Source organism: Hippoglossus hippoglossus, chromosome 16 (genome assembly GCF_009819705.1).
Source record: "Hippoglossus hippoglossus isolate fHipHip1 chromosome 16, fHipHip1.pri, whole genome shotgun sequence".
Lineage (NCBI taxonomy): Eukaryota > Metazoa > Chordata > Actinopteri > Pleuronectiformes > Pleuronectidae > Hippoglossus > Hippoglossus hippoglossus.
The window spans coordinates 1,373,462-1,395,961 of record NC_047166.1 but is presented as its reverse complement, the minus strand read 5'-3'; the positions used below and the strand labels follow the sequence as shown (position 1 = coordinate 1,395,961).

Below are 22,500 nucleotides of genomic sequence, written 5' to 3'. Positions count from 1 at the left end.
CACAAGGACGAGCGAACTCTGACCACAGCTTTGCTCCGAGTCTGCGACGGACCTTTTCAGTTGTTCGGAGTTAGTTTTCTGGTGGTCGCTGCTTCCTGAGCATCTTGAACATTTCTCCCATGTTCTCCAGTGATGACGGCGACTCCAGAGCGTTGATTGGAGAGTTGGGGGTGACTGCTCAAAACTGTATACCGAGTGTTAAATCATCTCTGATGAGTGTGCACTTCCAGATGCACCAGCAGAGCCTCCATATTTATGCCCCGAGTGCTGAGGACTCAAAAAACCCAAAGCACGAGGAATAATTATGCAATCAGAGGATTTTCGGTTCTGTGTCGTCTAAACAGAGAAGCTACAACATCCATTAACTTCATGAAGTTTGTTTGAGACCTTTTGCTTTTTGAACGTCTCTATTTCCGTTCACACAAGCTTTGCTGCTCAGAAAAACTTTTGCTTTGGTGCAACACAATTACGTTTCTTCCACATCCAGTGAGGACGCTTCTGCTAAACTGAGCGTTCACCTCATCTGGCGTCCCGTCAGCGAGTCAGACGGCTTCAGCCTCGCCACATTACGGCCTCGGCCGGGCTGCGAGCGGGCGGCGAGCGGGCTGAGGGCTCCCAGGGGGCCCGGGGGATCCTGGGGGAGCCTATTAACCCATTATGTTCAACTCCAGAGCTGCGTTAAAGGACAACAATCACATGCTGGAGGCTGAGCTGCAGGGGGGTGGGGGGGTGCAGCTGCTCGGAATAGCCCTGTGTAGCCTGAGGCGCTGATCAGCACCATTCCCATGCCGTGCCTTGCTCAAGAGCCACATGTAGAGAGGAGAAGTGATTAGGTCAAGAGTGTCCTGTTATTACATCGGCCTGCATTTGTTTGTCTCTTTGTTGAAGGCGTCAAAATAACAAATGAAGTAATTTACTGTAGATTACTGCTTAAAAAGTGACTTATTCTTTTAATGTGAATGTGAAAACATGGAAACTGTGTAAATGTCTCTGTATTTCCCGATGTTAGTTTTTATTTCACGTGTCAGCTGTCGCATCTTTGACCATTTTCTTTGTTTGACGTGGAGCTGAAGGTTAAAATTCAAAATAAAAGTAGGTGTTTCCTGCGTCCGCGGCTCCGCAGCAGGTGAGAGGAGTCATCACACTTTGAATTTACATGAATTATAGAAATGAGTGTTTTTATTTATTTCTGTTAAATAAACTTATTCAAATTCCTTGATCCCAAATAATCGTTTAGGTCAAAATCAGATTTGTTCCACATGATTAAAATACATGTTATTATTTCACGTCGCTGCAGAATAGATATTAATATTAACAACAGAAATTAAAACAATCAACATGAAGATTTCCTCCTGGTAAAATGTATTTTGTTTACTCTTCACACTTTGCAGGTATGAAGCCAAACAAGCACATCAGCAGAAGACATGTGAGACAATAGAATCATTAACATAATCATGATTATTTTTCTCTGCATTTTAATTAGCCCGATGAAGCTCAATTAAGCTCTTCAGTGTGAGGCCTAGTGAGGAAACAGCTGTCCACCTGTCTCCTGGTTCCTGGGAAAAGGCTGCGGCGCTTGTTCACGCCGAGGTTCCGTCATCAATTTGGGTGGGGGGGGTAGAAGGAGACGAGGCCCCTGCGGCCTGCAGAGGGGCCCTCCATATGAGGGGCGATTAACGCCAAAGACAGGAAGGACATTTTAATAACCTGCTTATAAATAACATAAAACAGGCAGAAAGAGTCTCTCCGAGGAAACTGCTGAATGAATTCATCTGTTAGAGCAAACTGCAGTGATTTAAAAATACAGTTACAGGCGGGAGGTTCATAATAATATTAATATCCAATAGTTAAGTTAAATTAATAAAGTTACAGCACCTAAATGACATGAGTCCTCTTTGTCGTTTCCTGCCGTCTGTGTCTCAGTGGTAACAAAGTACATTTACTTCATTACTGTACTTAAGTACATTTTCATGTATCTGTACTTTCTACTACTACTAGCGTTGTATTACATGTTCACATTCTTTTTTTATATTTTTAAGTAATCGACTCCGCCTCCTTCAACGCGAGCCAATCGTGGCCTGCAGCAGCAGAGACGCCGCCCGTTGCATTATGGGATACACTACACACTTTTACTTTTAATACTTACAGTATATTTAAAAACAAGTACTTTTACTCAGTAGAAAAGTTAACGTGGTACTTTGACTTTTATTTGATAACGTTTTTTTTGTCTATTTGTAACTTTTACTCCAGTAAAATGTTTGGAAGTTTTTCTTTACCACATCCGCACGTGACACAGAAAGACACAACTGTGACAACACACTGCACCGCACCTGAACTACTCTGATCTGCTGGTTGTTGGTTCAGTGCCCTCAAAACATTGAATTATTCATGAATGAATCTGCAGCCTGACCTGGAGAGAGACAGTTCCTGAGTTAAAGAGAGTTCACTCAAACGTCCACTGTGTAGTGTTGTCCAAATGCTTCCCACAGTGCAACGTGGAAAGTAGCGTCACTAGCTGAGCGATATTAACCATCATGCATTGCGCTTGTGGCCGAGCGAGCGAGGAGAGAGGGCAGCTTTGATACTAAGTGTAAAATAAACTTTTAACATTTATAAAGGGATTTTCTGCCGGCCGACATTATTGTTGTTGTACGACGTTGACCTGCGACAATGACGTAATAAAGTCCTCGACATAGAAGTCTCGTCTTCGCTCAAAATGAAAAGTTTGAGATTTGTCTCCTTGTACTTTGTGACTCCTCCTCCTCCTCCTCCTCCTCCTCCTCCTCCTCCTCCTCAGTGGCATTAATCACCCCTCATACCCAGTGACTCTGGTTTCTTCTTCAGATGTTTGATCCAGAAAGTGAAAGTGTGTGAGTGACACAAGTTCATCTGGATCTGAGGCTGTAACTCCCCCCCCCCCCCCCCCCCCCCCCCCCCCCCCCACCCCCCCATCATCACTACACAAACATTTCAAAAAATAAAGGTAGTAAGAAGGAATGAAGATTCCTGGTCTTCATCAGAACAAACCTCGGTTGAAATCTCATTAACTTCTCTTCCACATTTTATTAAACAAACGAATCCACAGACGTCTGATGGAAAAATCCCAAATGGATCCATTACTTCCTGAAAATGGAAGTCAGTTATTCTGGACGTCAGTTATTCTTATTCCTCTTTTCATTCCTCCTCATTAAAATGCAATATACAATATACAGTTAAATATTGACTGTTTATTTATTTATTGAATTCATTTCGTGAAATCCAACGTTGTGTTTCACACATTTCAATTCAAGGGGAACACAGTGAATACAGAGATGATCGAATCAATTTAGGCAAAAAAAATAATTGATTGAATTTCATAAAGTTTTCGACAAACAAACGAGGTTAAGATACAAAGTACTACAACTACACAACTACTCATATACAAGTACAGCTAAAAACACAGAATCCCAAAGCAAAACTACGAGGAGAGGATACACGTTTCAAATACACAGTTTATCTACTTCAAATAAAGAAAATAGTGGAGACAGAAATTGGTTTTGTATGAACATGAACGCCAGGTTGAACTTCTCTCCGTCTTTGGTGTGAACTGGCTGTGGAGTGAGACGCTGGTTTCACTGGCCTGTGGGAAAGTAACGCAGCTCGAGATCGACCTCTGGTGGTCGAAGCTGCCCACGACATTTTTATAAGCACTACGGGGGGGGCACATTTTTATTTTTTGTATTTTTTATCAACAGCCTATAGGATGTAATACTCAAGTGTTCGGATGATAAGACCTCAGGTGTGTGTGTGTGTTTCTGTGTGTGTGTGTGTGTGTGTGTGTGTGGTTGTGTGTGTGGTTGTGTGTCTGTGTGGTTGTGTGTCTGTGTGTGTGGTTGTGTGTCTAGATGTTGAGCTTCTCTGTCTCCTCTATATTCACCACCGTCAGCTGCTCGTCGTGACTCGGCTCTTCTCCAGGAACCTGAGACACAAACAGGAGAAGACTTGAATCTCTCAACACATCGACTCAGGGATTTGACTTCATGTATGACGACAGAATTAATAAATTCAAAATCAAATGAAACAAATGGATGAAGTTTCTCAGTGTGCGTAGAGGAAATGCATAAGATTAATATAATATATGAATGATATGATGTCCGTGTTCACTGGGAGAATCTAAAGAGGTGAGCCCTGTCATGAACAGGTGTGACGTCACCCTGTGATTCCACCCGCTCCATCAACCTGTGTGGTGGACAGAGTGGGCGCCCCCTGGTGGCGGCACCGCGCCACTTCAGTTATTTGACCCTCTTTTACTTCCACTTGTATGATGAAGAAAAAGTCTCCACGAAGCAGAGTCTTCATTTCCTAAGGGCCGTTAACTCCTAATAACTTCTTCAGATAATTATTAGGATAATATAAATTTTTCCATTAGAAAGAACTCCTTCATTTCAGGGAAATAATTACTGAGGGGATTTTGTTAGCTTCTCAATAAATCAGATAATATTGTCAACCTGCTTGAAAAGAATCAGGTTTTAAGCAATAAAATATGTAATAAATGAGGCTGTGAAAGAAATAAGAAGAAACCTCAGAACATTAATAGGAATAAAACTCAAGAGACATTTTCGACTTGGAGAAGAAATGATTTGAGAAAACAAACTTTAAAAGATTTGTATTGTGATTAAAATCACAAAGTGAAGTAAAATAATCACATTTTTGAGTTTCCTTTCTAATAGTGTGAAACAAATCAAACAGACCAAAATCTCTAAAATGACGAGTGCATGAAAGCTTGATAAAACTTCCAATTAACAACTTCCTTCATGATCTATGTGAGAGGCTCTTTTCCAGCCTGGAAAACAAAGTGTCACCGTCTCCTGTGGTTGAACTCACCTCCCAATAGATGCTGTCCTCAAAGCAGATGGAGTCGGGGGGGGCGCCGAACACAGGGAGCTTCAAAATGAAACCTGGAGGCCGGAGAAGAGAAGTCGTCGTTTAAAAACGTGCAGAAACAAACCAGAGGTGAAGAGTTTGACTGAGTAACTTCAGTAAAACAGACATGTGATGCGTCCGATCAACACCTACCGACAATGAGCCCCCCCAGCAGGGAGATGCCCAGAGTGACAGCGAGCGCGATGGCCTGACGAACGCCCTGAGCAGACGCGCTAATTTCTCCTGAGGCCACATCGGGGAAGACGTCCGCCATGCTGAGAGACAAACACACACACACACACAGGTAAATATCACCTATGATCCCTGTTTGCACTCTAACAGTCTGAACCCAAGGAGACAAGGTCAAGCATCACGGAGAGAGGCCTGGGAGCCCGGTGCATTCTGGGTATTGGAGTATTTGTTCCCTTTTGGGGAAAAGGGAAAACCTCAGTCTCTTCTTTTAGTGACTCTGAGTCAACCAAGCAAAGTTGTCTCAGAACAAATGAATGAATGTCCTTCATGCACAGACACTGTGAACAACCTATGGATTTAAACAATATGAATCGTTTACCCTGCTCCATAAATGTCCATGGTCGCCACAGCAGCGGTGACGGCTCCCACGATGGCGCCCAGGATGCCGGGCATGCCGTGCAGGTTGTTCACGCCGCAGGTGTCTTGGATCTTGAGTTTCTCCTCCAGGACGGGCTGAGGAGCAAAACAAGTGTCAGGCTGCGTCGATTCTCCGAAATAAAACTGGAGCAAATCTGCATCACTCCGTCATTGTTTTAATGTTGACACTAGAATCTGATTGGATTAGACCGTGAACGACCCGTCACCACATCACGATCGAACTGTGACTGGTCCTTACTGAGAGGTACTTGAAGCCCAGGACGGAGATGATACCGGCCAGGAGACCCACGATCATGGAGCCGAAAGGCATCAGCATCATTTCACCGGCTGTTCCTGCTGCAACTCCCCCAGCCAGGGCGGCATTTTGAATGTGGACCTGAAGAGAACAAGACAACATGAGATTTGAAGAAGATGAAGATGAAGATGAAGATGAAGATGAAGATGAAGATGATCAGAGATTCAGGAACAACTTCTGAGATCTGTGTCCAGGAGAAGTTTAACTGAGAAGATCCTGAACCAGGAGCCTCAGGATCCCGGACACACACACACAGACACACACAGACACACACACACACACACACACACACACACACACACACACACACACACACACACACACACACACACACACACACACACACAAAAAGGTGCTCAACAGACGAATGAATGACACGTGCTGCAGCAAACAGGTCGAACACTTCAGAGATGAACTGAACCAATCAGCTGATTGTCTTAACGCTCAACCCCCCCCCCCCTCCCCCCCCCCCCCTCTCTGACAAGTCACGGCACTCTTCATGATTCTCAGGTTTGATAACCATCACTGCAGGAATGTACCATCTTGATTTCAGGGTGATTTACTGTTGACAGTCGTCATGTGACTGAACCGTCAGGAGACACGAGTTATGACCCTGATAAGCTGAAATCCACCCTGACGCCAGAAGGTCGAGAAAAACCTGTCCTCCTCTTTGCCTCTGGCTGCTCCTGGAGACTACGAGGACTTTACTTGACTTTATTCTGCAGAAGCACAAGATCTTCCTCATCTCACTTCCTAAGCCTGACCCCTCATCCTCTTCTTCTGTGGATTCTCATCTTTATTTGACCTGTTTTTGTTTCAACCTTCACTGTGAATTGTTAATTAAGATCTGCCACTTTGCGGCTTGGTTAAGGAAACCCCAGTCTGAGGCCTCACCATGTCCAGCTTGCCGTCGTGCGCCGTGAGGGCCGACATGGCGTAGGAGGACAGAGTGCAGGCTGCCAGGGAGTAGTAGGTGTTCATGGCCGTGCGGTGCTGGTCGTCTCCGTGAGCCGTGACGGCCGAGTTGAAGCTGGGCCAGAACATCCACAGGTACAGGGTTCCTGCACGCAGGCACACAACAGGAGCATTTGTTTGATTCATCAGTGCAAAGGGGTTCAATTTAGTGATTGCTCCTAAAACAACCAATATTATATAAAAAATAAATGTGGGTCAATCTTTCATATCTTTATTTACTTTTGTTTTTATCCACCTTCACGTTAATTCCCTTCTTTATTTACTTTCCTCTCATTTTACATATTTTATTTATCTTTTGTGTCGAACTACACAAATTAAAAAAACACAACAGGCAAATCGTTGACTCCATGACTTTGAATTCACCCAATGTTTGATACTATTTATTATTGTTTGTTTTTATATTTATTTATGAGACTGTAACGTGTCTGCTTCTTTGTTACTATCTGTAAACCTGGGACGCTCAATTCAATTCTAAAATTAATGACATAATTGATTTATTGAGTTGTTTATTTCTTCCTTTACTTTTAGTTTAGTCGGTTTCAGTGCTTGTCACAGTGCTGGACCCACTGGACTGTTTTTAATGTGTGCACTCACAGAGCTCATGTTGACAGTGCGTGTCACAACCACTAGATGGCAGACTACTGTTAGCGTGTTGCTTACCGATCATGGCGAACAGGTCGGAGTGGTAGACTGAGCTGTTCCGGCTTTTGCTCTTGTCCAGGTTGGGCCGGTAGAGGACCCGGGTCACCATCAGGCCGAAGTACGCTCCGAACGTGTGGATGGTCATGGAGCCTCCGGCGTCTTTGGCCTGAAACAAAGAGGGTTCACTTGGTTTCATGTTGCTGTGGTTGAAGATGGAAGTTCTCCTACAGAGGAATTCTTTGCATCAGGTCAAACAGTGAGAAGAAGAAGATTCTCTTGTGTTCTGTAACTCACCCCGATAGCCGACAGCACGATGAACTCGTTGACAGCGAACAGCGTGACCTCGAACATGGCCATGACCAGCAGCTGCACCGGGCTGGTTTTACCCAACACGGCTCCGAATGAGATGAGCACAGCGCCGGTGCAGAAATCAGCATTGATCATGCTGAGAGAGACGGGTTTCAATTAAACGACATCGGCACAGTAACAGAATCATTTAGAACACAGAACATGTTCCGTCAGAGGTTGAGTTCCTTTAACTCATTGTTTCTCTGGTTGTATGATTTCTTAGTCAGTGGCTCTTCCTCTTGGATTATCCAGGTTTTTTAATTTAAAATTTTTAATATATCACTGTTTTAAAAGGTACATTTTTAAAAATTAATTTTGTGTTTGCATCAATTAAAGTGATGCTGCACTTTAATATGTTTTACTGTAAACTAAACCAAACGACAGTTCTTTGACTCTTTGCCTCTAGAAAGTAACTGAGTCATGTAATAACTTGAATTGTCATGTGATCTTACATAAGAACACAAAGGTTCCTCATTTCTAGTTTTCGAAGAAGAACAACAAAGGTTCAGACTCTCTCCTGAAACCGTCCTCCTGATTTTTATCTCGATCAGTTAAATCATGTTGTGCTGTGACAAGTGAAAGGAGAGAAGGTAATTAAATGGGTGTGGCCTCCCCATCCGGCCTCAGGGCGAATGCAGGCCTGCTGAAACAGCAGTGCTTTACATGTCTGCATATTGAGTGTGTTGATTGTGCGTCTGTTGGTGTGTTTGTTCAACATTCAAGAAGACTTTCTTCTTCACGTGCACAGTTCGCAGGTACCTCTCCACTCCGATGTGGATCTTGCCTCCGTGCATGCCGTGGAAGAAGCCCTGCATGAGCGTCGCCCACTGCAGGGCGAAGGCCGCGATCAGGAAGTTGAAGCCCACGCTGCTGAAGCCATATCTCTGCAAGAAGGTCATGAGGAAGCCGAAGCCGATGAAGATCATCACGTGCACATCCTGGAAACCTGCACAATGGAGAACATGAAAGAAGCAAACATGAGCAAACATAACAGAACAAATGGATTTACAATAAACTACAATATCACTCAGTAGATCTCCTACATCCACCAAAGCCCTGCCCTGTTCCGAAGGCCCCTTCAAAAGCATGCGTCCGTCCCTGAAAAGTCTACGTTCCGATTGGTGGAGCTTTCTTGGGGCCGACCTATCTCATGATTCATTGCACTTCAGAGACAAACAGTTTTTTAAAGACGTCCGATACTACTGCAGACCAGACTATCTCATGTCTGATCGGTCTTCGTAGTCCACGTGGCCCACGAAGTCCGCCTCCTTTGAAAGGGCGTAGTCTACGTGGCCCACGAATGGCGCCTGACTTGGGACACGTCTCAGTTTTTGTTCCTTCAGGCTAAAACACGACCCCAGAGTTTTCAAACTAAAACGAGACCAGCAGCGTTTATTAAATTTTAGGTTCTCCGTAAACTCCAGAGTCGTGTGGATGGCAGGTGTACTTGTGGCAGAAGTGTTTTAAATCTAAAACCTACTGGGGGGGGGGGGGTGTCACCTCAGATCAACCGCCGACCACTGCCAGCAACTGGGAAACTTGAGGTCTTTGTCATTGACCAGCAGCCTCCCTCTGGGAATCAGCACAGTTACATAAGCTCTGGTTAACAGGGAACTCGGGTCACGCTGCAACTCCACGGCTCAACATTGTGATTGTGAGGAAATGAAAACTTCATCCACACTGAGGCTGATTCTCAGAACCGATCACACGACTCAGCTTTTTGTTTTGTTTCGTTCTCGAACCTCCTCACACGACATCGCCCTGTGCAGCGGCTGCTGTCGCCATGGAGACTGTGAACTGGCACGGTCCGAGCAGGAGGAGCTGCCAGCGTCCCCGTTGGCCGAGTGGCCCAGATACCAGCAGTGGCGTCCAGGAGGACACCGGACGCACAAAGCAGGTCGTCTCATTGGACCTCGCCTCAGGTTTTATGGTGATGTTTGAAAAAGAAGTTCTTTTAAACACGAGAGAATAAAACTATGAAATCTAAACTGAACTGAAATCACTATTAATCGCTTTTTTAGTTGGGTCTCTTCAATTTTTGTGGTTTTGTGGTAACATTCAAAATGATCATCTTGCTCTAAGTTATACTTACTTTTTTACCATCGTCTACAATTATACAAATACAGGTTTTAATCAATCAAAAACAGCTGTATCATTTAAATTTAAGGAATTTAAACACCTTTAAAACATGAATGTGATAATACCCACTAATCACATCTTTAACTACATGGACTTTAAAGAAAGAGTCCTTTCTGCCCTGAGGATAAGAAACTGACTCACAGCCACAGGTCAGAAACCTCTTTCATCACCAGATTGCTTTGTTCACCTTCGGCAGATCAGTTGTGTTACCACACTTATCTCAGTTGTGTTACCACACTTATCTCACACCAGCATGTCTACAGACAATGCATTGACTTCATGACCTGCAGCAAACAGTGTGCCCCCCCCCCCCCCCCCCCCCCCCCCCCGCACAGTGCCAGCTTGTCTGTTTGCAGTACAGACTCTTCCAGGCATGCAGTACAGACGGAGCATGTAGGTTGTGTACACACAGCAATGAAACATGAAGGTGATCTTGTGTTTCCGTCCCATGACAGAGAAGGTGTCGGGTTAAAGATTATCTGAAGCCATTAACTCTAATGGACCTTGCTCTTATTTTTTTCTTGAGGTTTAAAGTTGCTCTGAAACTTGAGGCCTGAAAGTTAATGAGGTGAAACCACAACATGTGAATGTCTGGGAAGAGAGCTGCTCCACCGAGGAGGCATGTTTTCATTCTGTTCGTTAGCAGGATTATACAAAACCTACAGAACCGAGGCTCCATGGAAAGATGGGACATCGGCCAAGAAAGAACAGATGGGATATGTTGTCCCTCCGACGAGTTTTGGGTCCCCCCCCGGTGTCTCGACCCATGCCCACGGAAAGGAAGGGGACCCTGAGCCCGAACACCCAACGGAGAAAACTGATTTCAGCCGCTTGTATTCTTGTTCTTTCGATCACGACCCGGAGCTCCTGACCATAAGTGAGGAATGTCGCTCGGCTGGTAAATCTGCCTGGCAGCGCTGCTCCGTCTTCAGCAGTGATGCGGCACAGCGCCCGCATCACTGGTGAAGACGCACCTGCCTGCTCGTCATCTTCACCTCAGTCCTGAACAAGATCCAGAGATACTAACTAACCAACCCGGAGAGATGGATCTCTTACTGCAGAGAACCCTGGCCTCGGACCAGCAGGTGCTAGCTCTCATCCCGAACACTTCGGACTCAGCTGCAAACCGACTGAATCTTTAACATTGTGAGATAGGTGGTGTTTTGTTTTGACATTTTTCTCAGATTTCCTGAGAAATTCATTCATTCATACGATCCGGTTTGCTCAGAGGACCGATGTCTTTTTTTAATTGGACGCAGCTTGATTGAGTTTAAGCCCTGGTGAAGGTGTGAGCTCTACTGAGACATTCCAGTTGTGAGGTCACAGGTCAAATCCCGTTCAGAATCCCAAACAACCCAGAGGCCGATTGGACGCTTTGACTCATACTGAGTCTCAATTATCACGTTATGTTGTCAGTCAGTTTGTTTGTTGACGTGTTTGGAAGCAGGAGGGGACACGAGCTCAGACACAACTACTCAAGAGGCTGATTGGGAGCTTTGACTCTTTTTTGAGTTTTTTAATCACTTTCTTTAAAATTGTGAGTTATAGCATTTTTTGATATTTTTTTAAGTTTTCATGTCTTGAGACCTGAAAGGTGCATTAAACCAAACACTGGAATAGTCAACATGCGCGACGCATTTAAATCCGACACCTGGTTTTAGTCTGAGGAACAACAGGAACGTCCCAGAAGCAAGAGACACACAGATAAAGATCTGACAGGCCACGCCCACCAACTGTCAGTCATGTTAATTAAGGTAGCTGTTCCTTAAGGTGGAGCTGTGAGGAGATTAGTGAATTACAGAGCAAAAAGTTAAGTCGTGCAATTTCAATTAAATGTCTATTTACGCCTGCAAATGGAAACGGAAGAGAGCGACGGACAGATGTGATTTGTTCCAGCAGTTTTTCACTTCTGTCGGTTGAGGACGAACAAACCTGTGGTGCAGAGCGAAGTTAGGAAACCTTGTGTTCATCATACCTGGTTTATCTGCACTGAAGATTTTAGAGTCAAAGTTTTTCATCAAATTAAACTGGATATTCTCTATTACTGTTCACGTGTGTGGTTTTATATATAGGTTTTAATGATTTACTTTACAGACGTTTGTGGAACTAGTAGGTAGATATGATATAAGATCAATAACATGCAAAGTAAACACACCTCTATTATATATTAATTGATGGATTAGTTATGATTATTTCATTCTGAATAACAGCCTCAGGTTTTCTGTCAGTGGAGAGAAAATGTGCTACAGCAGACGGTCCTGTCTGCTGTCTGTTCTGTTCTGTTCTGTCTGTTCTGTTTCCCATTCATCACATTGTATAAAAACTCTCCTTTTGAACTTTCTCGTGGTTGCACTCTGAGCCATGTCGCTGGCTGTGTAACCCTCTGCAGAGCTAATAATTAAAACTCTGAGGCAACTCCGGTCTGAGAAACTCATTATTTCAAATCTCATGATAAATTTCCACGACATGAACAATCAGTGGACGAGCTTCTGTGGGACGGCAGCGAACCGGAAGACGTCTGTAACAAACGTCCCCTCACAAAGAATAGAAGCCGTCCAATTAGAGAGAAGCTGCAGCTCATCAAACGGCTTTTCCACTGAATGCATCATCTCTCAGTGATGTTGGTGGAAACACTTTGACAAAGACACACATGTTTCTACAAAGTTAACAGAGAAACATGGTGTAATTACAGTAACAACCAGACAGACCGACAGAACATTAAAAGAGTTTGTTGCTCCCTGATTTAATAAACTCTGCCGTATTCTGCTTCCTACATTTAAAATGTTTTAGTCAGATTCAGACACAAACTTCAGTCAAAGCATTTCAGCCCCTGTCGCTGTGACCTCTGACCCTGAGTCCCCACACATCCACACTCACTTGCGTAGCGGTAGTAGAAGTCATTCTCGTAGTCAGAATGCTTCGTCTGGTTGTGCCACTCTGCTGCGTCCGTCTCGTAGTTGTACTGCACCAGCGTCCCAAAGAGGATGATGAGGATGATCTCCAGGATGAAGCAGGTGATCGGCAGCTTCAGCCGCATGTTGGTCGCTGCGTCCGTCATCTTGTCTTCAGCCGTGAGGTGAGGGGGAGGCTTGAATAGGCTGAGGATGAAAAGGGATTAAAGATCCAGCACAGAAAGTTGGACACACTCTGGGACGTCCTGAGCGCAGAGACAGGAGGCTGGTGTGTGTCTGTGTGTGTGTGTGGAGGGGGGGGTTAGAAGAGGAGGCTCACAGTTAGACACTGAACTGTCTTACACGTGTGTTTTTGTTCCTCTGGGCCACACCTACCAGACCGGCAGAGTCCCTCTGAGCTCCACCCCTCTGCTGCTGTGCGTTCTGAATTCTTCAGCACTGGAGCTCAACTTGTTTGAATTGTTTAAATGTCTTTTCTTTGCTCTTCTGTTGTGTGTGTTTGTGTCTCATGTGGTAAATGGTCTGTGATTATAAAGCTCTTGATGATCTGTTCAGTGTTTGACATTCATCCATTCACACACAGCCTCTATGTGCAGCACTGATTATTCATTTATTATTTATTTTTTCAGATCCATTTTTACCAGGTTTTGCTTCTGTTTGCTTTGGCACTTTCATGGTTCAGCCTCTTGCCCAAAGTTACTTCAGCATGTGGACCGAAGGAGCCAGGGATCGCACCACCGACTCTCTGGCTGGTGGACGACCCGCTCTACAACCTGAGCCACACCCACTGTCAAACAAACTCTGTTTTTTTTTTGTGGCAACAATATCAACAGAGACTAACTGACACTGAGACATTAGAGGCCTGATGGGTTCAGTGCAGGCGGCAGGTCCAGGGTCAGGCTATCGGACACTTCCTCCCCCTCCTCCCCCTCCCGCCTCCTCCCCCTCCTCCCCCTCCTCGTGATACACTGAGAAAAATGAATTTTCTTTGGCCCTGTAATGTTTACGTGGCTTTTTTGTTTAAATTCTACAATAAAATATTATTGAAGGGCTTTTACTTCAAAATGCTGTGTGTTATTTAATCTGCTACTTGAAGTTTGTTAGTAATTATGAATCATCATTTTGATAAGTAATTTTTATCATTCATGCCAAGTAATATTTACTACCCTTCTGTATCGACTGCACGACCCGACACACTGAAGGAAAGTTCACTTTGGTAACTGAGTGAAATTCAAAAACCTCTTCCTGCTCAGTCAGTGACGTCAGAGGACAGTTAGTGTCCTTTCAAACAATAGGTGAGACACTGACCCAGGAGGACAGACAGCACTGACCCAGGAGGACAGACAGCACTGACCCAGGAGGACAGACAGCACCGACCCAGGAGGACAGACAGCACCGACCCAGGAGGACAGACAGCACCGACCCAGGAGGACAGACAGCACCGACCCAGGAGGACAGACAGCACTGACCCCGGAGGACAGACAGCACCTGGATGATTTTATACCTCATTTGATGAGACAGTTCGTGGATGTGAAACCACTGGAGTAGGTTTTATGCTTATTTTACTTTGTACATTCATGTTAGCTCATCTGCTAAAGTCAGACTACTTTGCTAGCATTAGCTTAGCTTGCTAGCTACTATCATTCTGGCACATGTGCTGCTTGTCCAGACACCAGCTCATTTGTGTGGACATGTTTTCAGTTGCTGAAGAAGGGGTCCCAGTGGTGTGTGTCTTCTGTTTGTCTAAATGTATTGTGTTGTGTTTCATTACAGTTATCTTAGTAAGTTGGAACATATTGTATCTTTCATTAAAATGGTTTCAAATAGGTATTGGTTAAACTGTATGTTAATTATGAAAGCAGCAGTTAATGTTGCTGCTCAGTATTTCAAACAGAGAAGTGTTGTATTGTTTTAGCATGGTGTTTAACTACGTTGTGTGTGTTAACCTTTTGTTTTAGAACAAAGAGGAGTTAAGAAGGATCACATCAATTCCTCTCCACAAACCATTTGGTCAACATTGGACACTGGCTTTCGGACAAAGGACAGGGTGGCACGGAAAACAAGTTCTATGCTGGACTCACTCAGGCAGGTAATGTCTCAAATTCATGTGCTGATGATCTTATGTTGGGCTCGTGTACATGGACGTATGGATAACTGGTGACACTTGGTTCATTTGGTCAAAGTTAAATATTTGTATTAGCTTCCGCACCATTGTTCCATCTCTACCTTCTATGTCAAGACCCTTGAGATCATGTTTATTATGATTTGATGCTATACAAATAAAATCTAATTGAATTTAATTAAAATGTAAGACCACATTTGACCACAAGGGATGAGCTGCATTAAATCATAAAACGCTCACTTTCTACACTTGTAGCTCGCTTCACCACTGCTCGCTCTCTATCCATCGTGAATGAATATGCACTTATATGATGTTCTGTCTCTCGAACAGCAACATATCAAAGGGAGAAGAGACGTCATCATCCGCTGCTTAATGGAGCAACATGGAGAGTCTGGAGAGGAACTGGAGAGGAACTGGAGAGGAACGACCAGGTCCATCTGTGATGATTATTCTGACCATAATAAAAACCTAAGACTTACTCTTATCTCCGGACAAACACTTTATAGGCAAACCACTCATATCCCTTTGTGTGGTTTAAATTTTGTCTTTTTATCAATTTGCATTCTTCAATAAGATATTTACTACAATTGACATTTAAGATACAGTACCAATCAAAAAGTTGGCCTAACAACTTTTTGTATTGGTATAGTCAATAGTTAAAAACAGTCCATAGTCTTCTAAGTTCTGATTTCAAATGTTTTTGACATCATTTCAGCAAGGAAGCCAAAGAGGACGTCTCTCATCATGACTTTAAGATCTGAAGGAAATGCAGCACAGGAAGGCCACAACCCCCCCCCCGACCGTGTTGGTCATCACAAGGGAAAACAGGTTCTGGATGACTGTCGCAAATATTTACCTTTTGCTCAAAGGCCTAAGAACCGAATTTGTTGGGAATTAACTTACTGCATTTCTATTCTGTATTTCTTACAAAGCTTTTGCACTTTACAGTGATACTTCATTGAAAATGTAATCTTTAGTCAGACTGAGTGATTTTCTGAAAGCTCTTGAAATTGTTAAAAAGTTTTGGCCACACTGTTGAGCATGAGGCCACTTTGTGTTCCTAAAAGATTGTATTCTGTATTATGGCAGTGGTTACAAAATATGCAAGCATTGCAGGCTAGCTGAAATATACATACTTAAAGGCCTTAAAGGGTTAGTTTGGATTATTTTATGTGTGATTGTATGAGGTCCTTATCGATAGTCAGTGTATTCGCTACATGGAGAAACAGCATGAAAGCTAAGCAATGATGTGCCATGGACGGGGTAAGCAAAAAAGGTATTTTAGCAAGTTCAAAGACCAACTAAACGCCTTCGGAGAAATCACATATTTTTCTTTGTGTTATTGTGTGACTTTGGGAATCTGAACTGTCCCTAAAACACTGAAGTCACACAATAACACAAACAAACTGAGGATCTAGGCTGGCACCTTCTTTAAATGTCTAAAATGCGTTTGTTGCTGACCCCACCCAGAGCAGTTCATTACTTGGCTTCTGTGCTGGTGCCCGTCTCTGCTCCTTCTAACTGGCGATGTGCTGACCGCCATCTACTGCAGCTAATACACTGACTACAGAGAAGAACCTCACACAGCCACACATGTAATAATCCTATCAAAGAATTTCTGAGTGAGAATTGTTACCTAGCTTCTGCTATGTAAATGTCACTCAGTGTAAGAGAGTTCAGACGCACCTGCATCGACGTCCTTCATCCTTTTCTTCTCAGAGGTGAACCAACAGGCAGGAATGTTGTTTTGATTTTGAGGAATTTGAGCTTTCACCAGTCGAGACCACAGGCGTCAAACAAACACCAGGACAGAAAAGGCCTCTGTCTGAGCAGCATCCGGTTCGCCACGCTCCCCGAACCAAACTGCAGAATCTTCTCCTCTGAACGCCCACAAACACCCACAAACACCCACAAACACCCACACAAACCCACAAACACCCACACAAACCCACAAACACCCACACACACCCACAAACACCCACACAAACCCACAAACACCCACACACACCCACAAACACCCACAAACACCCACACACACCCACAAACACCCACAAACACCCACAAACACCCACAGACACCCACAAACCCACAAACACCCACAAACACCCACACACACCCACAAACACCCACACACACCCACAAACACCCACAAACACCCACAAACACCCACAAACCCACAAACACCCACAAACACCCACACACACCCACACACACCCACAGACACCCACAAACCCACAAACCCACAAACACCCACACACACCCACACACACCCACAGACACCCACAAACCCACAAACACCCACAAACACCCACACACACCCACACACACCCACAGACACCCACAAACCCACAAACCCACAAACACCCACAAACACCCACAAACACCCACAAACACCCACAAACCCACAAACACCCACAAACACCCACAAACACCCACAAACCCACAACAGAACAGTAAACTCCTCTATTGGCAATGGGAAATGAGTCAATTGTCTTTTTTTAGCATCTCAAGCTACGTTAAAAATCCTGCGTTTACTAAGAGGAATGTGTCTGAAGAACATTACAGAGGATGCAGGTGAGGTCTTGTGGAGGAAATTAGCTTGTGTCCCTTTAAGGAGCCTAACGCTTCATCCTCAGGCCAAGTGGATCAACTGTGGGAGCAGACATGTCTCTGCTCGTCTGTTTCCCTCATCACTTCATCTCAACGGCCTCAGTTACATGTTTCACCTGAATTAACAAACCAGGTTCGCACACAGAGCAGAGAAGCTCCAGAGTGGTGTGGACTCCGGGCGTATCTGTAGCGGAGTTCAAATGAAAACGTAGTAGTAGTGTGACGTGGCCTGAACGTAGAAAGTATGTCGCTCGTGTCGCCTGACTCGACGCGGTGAGCTTCACATGTGCGTGCCACAGATTTAGTTCCTTTACTCCTGAAGCGGAGGCCTCTTGTCGCTCCATCAGTGCAGCTGGACGTCTCCTGATAGCACAATCTCCCAATCAGAGGCGGAGCGTGGGGGGGGGGGGGGTACCAATAGTCACTCCATGGAGGCCTGGCACCAGATGAGACGAGATAAACACAAGACCAAACCTGCCTGTTATGTCACACTGAGATAACATACATTAGGAAGTCGCACAGGCACTTCACACTCAACCTGCCTCTGCACAGTGGAGCTATTATACTTCCTTGTGCGTCCTGCACGGTCACTTCACGGCCACTATGTCTGCAGAGCAACAACATTCATCCAACAAAGACACTTCATCAGGTCAAAGTGCAGTGTGATGGAAATCTGGAAATACAAGAGGCTGCAACACCTAATGCAAGGATCTCATATAGGAGAACTGAGGCTGTTTGTCTGAGCCAGTTCAGACTGGTTCTGAACTGGCAGTTTGAGAAAGGAATCAAAACACAGAAATCTGATTTACATATGTTTCCTTTGGAGATAGAGCAGACATGCATTCAGTTCTTTGGAGAGTGAATAAGTGATAGAAAGGGTCTGACAGTTTTCAGGTCACAAACAGTTCAGGTCATAAAAGTCTTTAGACAGGTCTGCAAAAACTTACTTCTCAACCACAAAATAGTTTTCAACCACACTTAGTTATTTTCCCACTACATTCCCCCCCCCTTTTGTCATTTATGACAACACAAGAGAATGCACAACTACAGTAAAACATGGAGTTCCAGTAAATGAGCCGTGGGGGTGGTTGAGTCGACCTTTCAGAGACCTTTCCGCTCCGGCCTCCCGGAGAAGTGTGAGCATCACATTCACATACTGCAAACTGTTTGGGGAGGAGGACAGCATCGAGCATCTGAGACACTAGAGCATGATGTGCAATTGTTTTGTCTCTGTAACCAAATCGTGCCAAAATCATGTACTACACCAAATGCATATCTACTGTCAGTGTAGATATTCTCCCTTCAGCCAACTTGCTTCACTGAGAGCAGTGAGCTCTGCTGCTTGTGCAGACAGAAGCAGGGAGTGGAAACTTGTTCTTTTACAAACTGCAGTTTTTCCGGATTGCCTTATGTCCTTCTGCAGCTGGATGTTTTAAGAGAGCCACAGAATCCTTTTCACATTGTTCTTCAGTTGGAGCACAAATCATTAAATCATCAACATATTGTAAAAGTGCTCTTCCTGGTGTTATCTCTAATGAGCTTAAGCTTTCTTTTAGTGCCTGGTTGTAAATAGCACTGACACAGGCATGTGAAGGTATAACTTTCTCTGTTAGACTCAAACACAAACCAGTATTGTCTGTCTTTATCAATTTGAACGCTGAAAAATGCATTTGCCAGATCAACAACAGAGAACCAGTTACTATCCTGCAGAACTTGCTAAAGGATTGTTTAAGGCCTTGGAACAGACGGAGCACGTTGTTGTACTGCGGCGTTGACAACTTACAAATCGTGGATGAATCGCCAATCATCAGGTTGTGATTTATCAAAAAACATTCTTGACCGGAAAAAATCGGAGTGCGCACGAGTGAATCCTTGCAAGGAACAATTACACCTGCCTTCAATAGAGAGTTGAAGAGAGATGGCTTCCTGTTTCAGTGGATATTGTCAACCACAGGTTCCATGTTTTGAATTAAACCCACATCATGATTACCTTGAGCCCTTGAAATGTTGTTTGTATCATATAAATATGCATGTGCACATCTGTTTGTGTGTCTGGTACCAGTGAAACAGTCCTGAGTGTGTGAACAACAGATGTAAATCGTTTTCTATACACTTGTCTTTTCCCAAATGTCAGCACTGACACTTCATCAGGTCAAAGTACAGAAAGTGAAGAAATATCTGCTAATGGAGTGATATTTCATTTCACATATTTTACTGTGGGACCAAAGTCTTCAGTTTTATCTTCCGTGTGTTTCTCCCCCTGTGGTCTGGTTTAATAATGAACTCCTCAGCTCCTGTAGATTCAAGCTGCACCAAGTTCCACACACTCATAATAACAAAGACTTTCTACAGTGCCTTTCAAAACCAGTTAGCTAATTATAGAAAAGTCAGATCATACTCAGCAATGCAATAAAACAAAACAAATAAAAGAACAACATTAAATACGACTTAAAAATTATAAAAACTATAAAAATGCCAGTCTAGACAGGTGAGTTTCATTTCAGAGTTATCTTATTCACAAATAAACAAACTGACCAACGGACGGACGGACGGGTGAAAACATCTCCTCCTCGACTTTTTGATGCAGGTCAATTCATCAGGATGGAATCGTGAGGTGCCGAGAGATTCCCACACCAAGTATATATATATATATATATATATATATCTACAGTATATATAAAGTTCCACTGTCATAAAGGATCTGTTGGCAATGTCTAGACTGAAGAAGTTAAGAAAAAGGAAACAGCACAGATTTGACACATCTCAGTGTGTTTATGGGTCTCAGAGGTTATCGGTGCATATGTGACAGTTTAATAAATAACATTTATGGCTTCAGCTGCACAGGAATCTGATAAATTACCTCAACTGGGAGTAAAATGTCCAAAGATTCCACGATCTTTAAAAAGTCTGTGTTTTCATTTATTATTGTTTTGGGGACTTGAACCTACAGCTTGATGAGACACCGGCAGCTGAGCAGCTTTATTACAGTCAATCAAACCCACAATCTTTTTATTATATTGTACACTGTATTTCAAATTGTATTTTTTATTCTTATTTTGGTCTATTGTTGCCATGGATACGGCTGGTTTGATTAGAAGAAAGTCCCAGGAGGAAGCTGGGCCTGTTGCAGTGGGACATGTCGAACACAGGGAAGCAGCTGTTGACGAAGAGGAGCCCAACTTCTGGCTCTGCCTCACTGAGGGGATCCGCCCCGTGACTCCTCGACCGGCTGCAGCCATGACTCAGTCCAACCGTCACCTCCTGATCGACTCCCTACCCCCCCCCCCCCCCACACCCAAAGACTCCCCCAGCCCTGTTCTCCTCCTACACTTCTGTGTTCATTCTGTGCGCTTGTTAAAAATGTATATTTAAAATGAAACTGTCAGATTGAAGAGTTTTTTCTAACCTCTGTTTTGTTCTTTCCTGTGAATGTTATAAGAAAAAGAACAGAGTATATTTCCATAGACATGACAAAACCTGACGTACTCCCCTGCAGATGTGCCTCCACCAACCAGTATCAGTCCACATACGTTATTATCTAGATGTAGATGAGGTCACCGTTAATATTTGTACCAAATTTTAAAAGATTCTGTTGAGGCGTTGTCAAGATAACGAGGTCATGAGGAAAACAAAAGAGGTTTGTGAGGTCACCGTGACTAAGGTCTAACCAACTAATCCTCGAATACCAAATTCACAACAATCCACCTGAACGAGGAACCAGTGTGTGTGTGTGTGAGAGAGAAACAGTGCATGTTGCAAAAACTCAATAAACATCTTTTCTTTGGAGAGAGTTTGGTGTATGTGTGAGTCAATGGACAAAGTGTCCTTGTTTAAAAGGTTCTACACACACACACACACACACACTCTCACACACACACTCTCTCACACACACACACACACACACACTCACACTCACACTCACACACACACTCTCACTCTCACTCACACACACACACACACACACACACACACACACACACTCTCACACACACACTCTCACACACACACACACACTCACACACACACACACACTCACACACACACACACACACACACTCTCTCACACACACACACACACACACACTCACACACACACTCTCACTCTCACTCTCACTCACACACACACACACACACACACACACACACACACACACTCACACACACACACTCACACACACACACACTCACAGCTCCAGGCTGAACAGAGGACAGGTAACTTATCTTCCTCCTGTTCTCAGATCAATATCTACCTGAGTGATGATCACACGTCCTGGGAGCTGATTGGTTGAAGAGTCTCTAAAACGCTTCGAGTCAGGATGAACGAATCAAAGACGTTACGTCAATAAACGGTTGAGTGAAACCAAAGCAGCCAATCAGTGAAGAGCCTGAATGACAAGTCAACACCTCACAATGATCAGCTGATAACCAGTTCAATGAAATTAGATATCACCAGTGATGGAGACGGTCACATGTCAGATAAACACACTGTAACAAAAGTCACAGTGTTAAACTGTCATGTGACACATCACGATACAAACAACCAGCAGCACGAGGACGAAGGATACGATCACTTCAGCCCAGGAACGGAAACAGATGAGTATCAAACACACATGTCTAAATCCTTTAGAGCCCTAAACTAAACAAAATGAAATACTGTACGTAAAGATGGACGTGAAGCCGAAGCGTTTCGATCGCCCCCTGGTGGCTGACTGCAGTAGAGGTCATAAACCCTCCTCCTCCATGTTAGCAGATGGGACACGGACCAAACTACAAAATCAACGTAGACGTTAAATAAATGTTTGTCAAAGATGTTTCTGTCGTTTCAGGTCGTTCTCATCTCACTGATGTTTGTTCATGTTTCTGATCAGTTTGGTTTGAATCAGTTATTTGATGATATGAAAATGAGCTGAGACGTCATGATTGAC

General features: G+C 44.0%; 1 protein-coding gene across 3 annotated transcripts in view; it reads right to left on the bottom strand.

Annotated features, from left to right (window-relative positions):
- Positions 1 to 3,212: 3,212 nt before the first annotated feature.
- The window catches only part of rhbg (Rh family B glycoprotein), a 19,986-nt gene continuing 698 nt past the window's right edge, over positions 3,213 to 22,500 (bottom strand). For 2 of the 3 annotated variants that reach the window (XM_034610381.1, XM_034610380.1), the window contains exons 2-11: positions 12,809 to 12,992; positions 8,552 to 8,738; positions 7,739 to 7,889; positions 7,463 to 7,610; positions 6,722 to 6,888; positions 5,771 to 5,908; positions 5,474 to 5,607; positions 5,056 to 5,177; positions 4,864 to 4,937; positions 3,213 to 3,958 (exon numbers count right to left, since the gene is read on the bottom strand). In XM_034610381.1, coding sequence (XP_034466272.1) covers positions 3,881 to 3,958; positions 4,864 to 4,937; positions 5,056 to 5,177; positions 5,474 to 5,607; positions 5,771 to 5,908; positions 6,722 to 6,888; positions 7,463 to 7,610; positions 7,739 to 7,889; positions 8,552 to 8,738; positions 12,809 to 12,989 — 1,380 coding nt within the window. In that variant the 5' untranslated portion in view covers positions 12,990 to 12,992 and the 3' untranslated portion in view covers positions 3,213 to 3,880. Of the gene's footprint in view, positions 3,959 to 4,863; positions 4,938 to 5,055; positions 5,178 to 5,473; positions 5,608 to 5,770; positions 5,909 to 6,721; positions 6,889 to 7,462; positions 7,611 to 7,738; positions 7,890 to 8,551; positions 8,739 to 12,808; positions 13,152 to 22,500 lie in introns of those variants that run through there. The other variant, XM_034610379.1, reaches the window with a different exon arrangement.